The sequence below is a fragment of the Lolium perenne genome, chromosome 2 (assembly GCF_019359855.2).
Source record: "Lolium perenne isolate Kyuss_39 chromosome 2, Kyuss_2.0, whole genome shotgun sequence".
NCBI classification, from domain to species: Eukaryota; Viridiplantae; Streptophyta; class Magnoliopsida; order Poales; family Poaceae; genus Lolium; species Lolium perenne.
The window spans coordinates 1,674,214-1,678,111 of NC_067245.2; the positions used below are offsets into that span (position 1 = coordinate 1,674,214).

The 3,898-nt window shown below is 54.6% G+C and overlaps 1 protein-coding gene across 1 annotated transcript; it reads left to right on the forward strand.

Moving 5' to 3' along the window:
* The first annotated feature begins 342 nt into the window (after window positions 1–342).
* Window positions 343–1,398, forward strand: LOC127330907 (cytosolic sulfotransferase 5-like). The gene has a single exon (XM_051356979.2). The coding sequence runs from the start codon at window positions 343–345 to the stop codon at window positions 1,396–1,398; it is 1,056 nt and encodes a 351-aa protein (XP_051212939.1).
* Window positions 1,399–3,898: the final 2,500 nt, after the last annotated feature.

The window sequence follows — 3,898 nt, forward strand, 5'->3', positions numbered from 1 at the left end:
GAATCCGGACGAAAGAGGAGACACGTGGGCGTGGGTGGTTGGTTTAGCTTCATCCGGAGTCCCCGAGCGCTCCCCCGGGGGTCGGGGAAAATAGGCCCAAATCCGGACCAAAACGAGGAACCAGGGGCGCGACTGGGCCGAATTTCGCCGTCCGGATGGAAAAAAGTGGCCGTGGGGGGCTCTGTGGGGAGACGAGTGGAGATGCTCTAAGGTAAACACGCGTCACACTGGAGCTGGAGGTTGGAGGACGTGCGAGCCTGATCATTTTCCTTATAAAAAGGCGTGTTGCTCCTTGTAATCAACACGCGAGCATATAGTACTAGAGAGGTACAGGCCGGCACCATGGCTCCTAAAGCTGCCGAAGAAGAAGCGGTCGTTGCACCGGTGGCCGACCTACCATCGATCTTGCCGTCGCTGCCCGTAGGGCTTGGGTTCCCGCCTTACTCGATGCGGTGCTACCGCGGCTTCTGGCTGTACGAGGGGTGGCTCAAGGCCCTCGCGCCGACCCACGCGCGCTTCCACCCGCGTCCCACCGACGTCTTCCTGGCCACCTTTCCCAAGTCCGGCACCACCTGGCTCAAGGCCCTCGCCTTCTGCATTCTCAACCGCACGGCCCACCCACCGTCCGGAGGCGCAGACCACCACCACCCGCTCCGCCGTGGCAACCCCCACGACCTCGTCGCCTTCCTCGAGGAGAATCCCGGCCTCATCGCCGCCGACTACGCCGCCGGGGAAGACGAGCTGTACGGGGATCTCCCTTCTCCCCGGCTGCTCTCCACCCACCTCCCCTACTCCCTCCTGCCCCACGGCATCACGGATGGGGAGAGCAAGATGGTGTACGTGTGCCGGGAACCCAAGGACACGCTGGTCTCCTTCTGGAACTTCCACGAGAAGATCAAGGCGGGGCTGGATCCCAGCATCTTCAGCGCCAGCGGTGCGTCGTCGACGCAGACGTTCGAGGAGGCTTTCGAGCTCTACTGCCAGGGCAAGTCCTTGGCGGGCCCGCAATGGCGCCACGTGCTCGAGTACTGGCAGGCAAGCCGTCGGCGTCCCGATCATGTGTTATTCCTCAGGTACGAGGACATGCTGCGCCACCCGGAGGAGAACCTGAGGAGGCTGGCGGCGTTCATGGGGTGCCCCTTCTCACCCGACGAGGAAGCGGCCGGCGTCGTGCGCGACGTCGTGCAGCTATGCAGCATCGGGACGCTCAAGACGATAGAGGTGAACAGGAGCGGGAGCACGGCCGTGTGGGGCATCAGGAACGAGGCCTTCTTCAGGAACGGGAAGATGGGGGACTGGCGCAACTTCATGACGCCGGCCATGGCGGCACGCCTCGACGGGATCGTCGCGGAGGCGTTCAGCGGCACCGGGCTCACCTATGCCTCTCCCAGCTGCTAGCTCCAATAGTTGAAGACCATGCAGTGGTTCCTCAGACTTGGCAATTTCCTTCTAGTTGATTTATTTTCCACGAGCCGCAACTTGTTGCATCGGGTTATTTTAGCCCAATTTCTATTCCGTGCGGGGGCACTCTGTTGTCTTACACGGTGCTCCCCCTTCACGTCCGTTGGATCGAGATCAGGCGGTGGATGACTTTTCAGCCCAACAACAGGCACGTGCCTCTCCTCTCCTCCACTCGTTCTTCAGCCCCAACTGATCTGTCCCCCACTAACTCGAATCTGGGCGGCGAAAGGAGAGTGATTAACCCCAAATCGAGTGGATCCTCAGATCGGCGGAGGAGGGACGAGAGGTGAAGGGCGGCGACCATGGCCTTGGCGCGGCTGTGGGGAGGGAGAGGCACGAGCGGAGCCCGTGCTCCAGAGGCGAAGGGTGGCGGCCATGGGAAGATGTGGTCGTGCGGGTAGGGGAGATCGCGCGCCCGTGCTCACGAGGCGGCGGTCATGGCGACAGCGGGGGAACCGCACGGCGACCACACTCCCAAGGTGAGGGCGGCGGCCATGGCGCTGGTGCTGCTACGGGGGACGGAGGAACGAGCAGCGCCGGTTCTCCATATGGCCTGGACAACGACGACCTCGACGGCGGTGGCTGCGAGATGCAACTCGCGTCCTGGCCGCGCGACGACCTCGACGCCAGCTGCTGCCAGATGCAGCTCGCGTCCCGGCCATGCTCTGCAGATGGGCTGGACCGCGACGACCTCGACTCCGGCGGCCACCTGCTGCTCGCCTCCGACCATGACGGGCTGCTGCTCGTCGACCGGCCGCGCGCCAGTGCCTAGGACGGTGGGGACGATGGCGCGGTCGTACCTGTCCACCCAGCGCAACTTGCCCTCCTCCACTTCCTCCCGATCTCTGGCGCATCTGTACGACGATGTGAGGTATCAGGATTGCCGATTTGGTGGCCAGGATGGAGAAGAATCGGCATCCAATGCGCATGCCTGAGTCATATTTTGCTACTAGCCTACGCAGACCCATTTTTTGGGAATTAATCAACATTGATCTGTTCAGTAGTAGTACAAGTCCTATCTTGTCCAGCATAGATTCATCTTTTTTTACATCCATGTGTTGTTCTTCTGCATACATCTCTAATTTTTTTTACATCTAAATACTATTTATTACATGTAAGCACAGTTTTTTACATCTTATAAGCAGTTGAATATCTCTGAATTTTGTTACATCTAATTAGTACTTTTTTTAACCTAATTAGTATTTTTTACATCTAATTAGCATTTTTTTTTACATATAAGCACTTTTTTGTTACATCTACCAACGGCATAGGATGTAGTAATTTGTTTCCTTTTTTACATCTAGAGTCCTTCACGGTTGATTTGGATGTAAGTTTTTCTTTTTTCTACATCCACGAGCTGCTAACTTTGCTTAGGAATGTAATTTTTGAGGTTGTAATTTTCACGTAACAGTCTAGAAAGTGATACGAGTAGTTAAAAAATACTACTAGTAGACGGAGTGGGCAAATGGGCGAGACGAGTCATGGTACAGCGGAAAAGTTTCTTTTTCTGGTAAGATGTCGCTTTCAGAGTGCTGGGACCACTTTCCCTTTTAGATAAACATTGCTTTTTAGATAAGGGGCACCCTATAGCACCGTGTAGCATTGTTCTTATTTTAGTTTGCTTTCGTTTTGCATAGTGTGGCATAGGCACGATCAGGGTTTCCGTGGGATGGCGCGAGTCCCGGATCGTGCCGACGAGGCAGGATTGCCCCGGCCTCATTTCCCTTCTGAATAAAGGATCTTGTTTGTAGTTATATTTGAGCAAACTTTTTTTTCGAGGCTATTTCTTCGAAAGCCAGAATTTAAAATACAAGATGACTACGACTGGATGCTCCCTTACGTGTAACCGTTGTGGCATTGGTATATATAAACACGTAAATGATACGAGTCAAGCATCGTTTCCCATGAAAAACTTACATGGTGTCATCCACCACATTGGCATCGTGCCGCCCCCGGGAAGATTAACCTTCCCTTCACAGAACACACGGCACCCGGTCTCGATAAAAGATCAGATCGATTTACCAATTCAAGTTCTCAAAAGTAATTGCTTCCTCAAAAGTAATATGCAGAGGCTGGATGTAATTGCTTCCTCAAAAGTAATAAAGCATCATTTATCGAAAAAAAAGTTCTAGATGCAAATTTCAATAAAATTCAATTAGCTACAATAAAATTCCACAAATCTCTACAACCCTTATGCGGTGAAAATCAGTGAGAGATCTTTGCTCACGGTGACTCCCAATCGGAAAACCCCACGGACAACGACTGCCAGCGGCAACAACGACATCGGCGGTTGAACGACCACACGGCCACCCCGACGGCGCCTACCTTCAACCGTTCGCACACGCACGACCAGGAGACACCAGAACGATGCAGCCACCGCTGCCCATCAACAGGCAGGGAGCTAGTAGGCTCGGTTTTTTTTGGTTTTTGTCAAGTT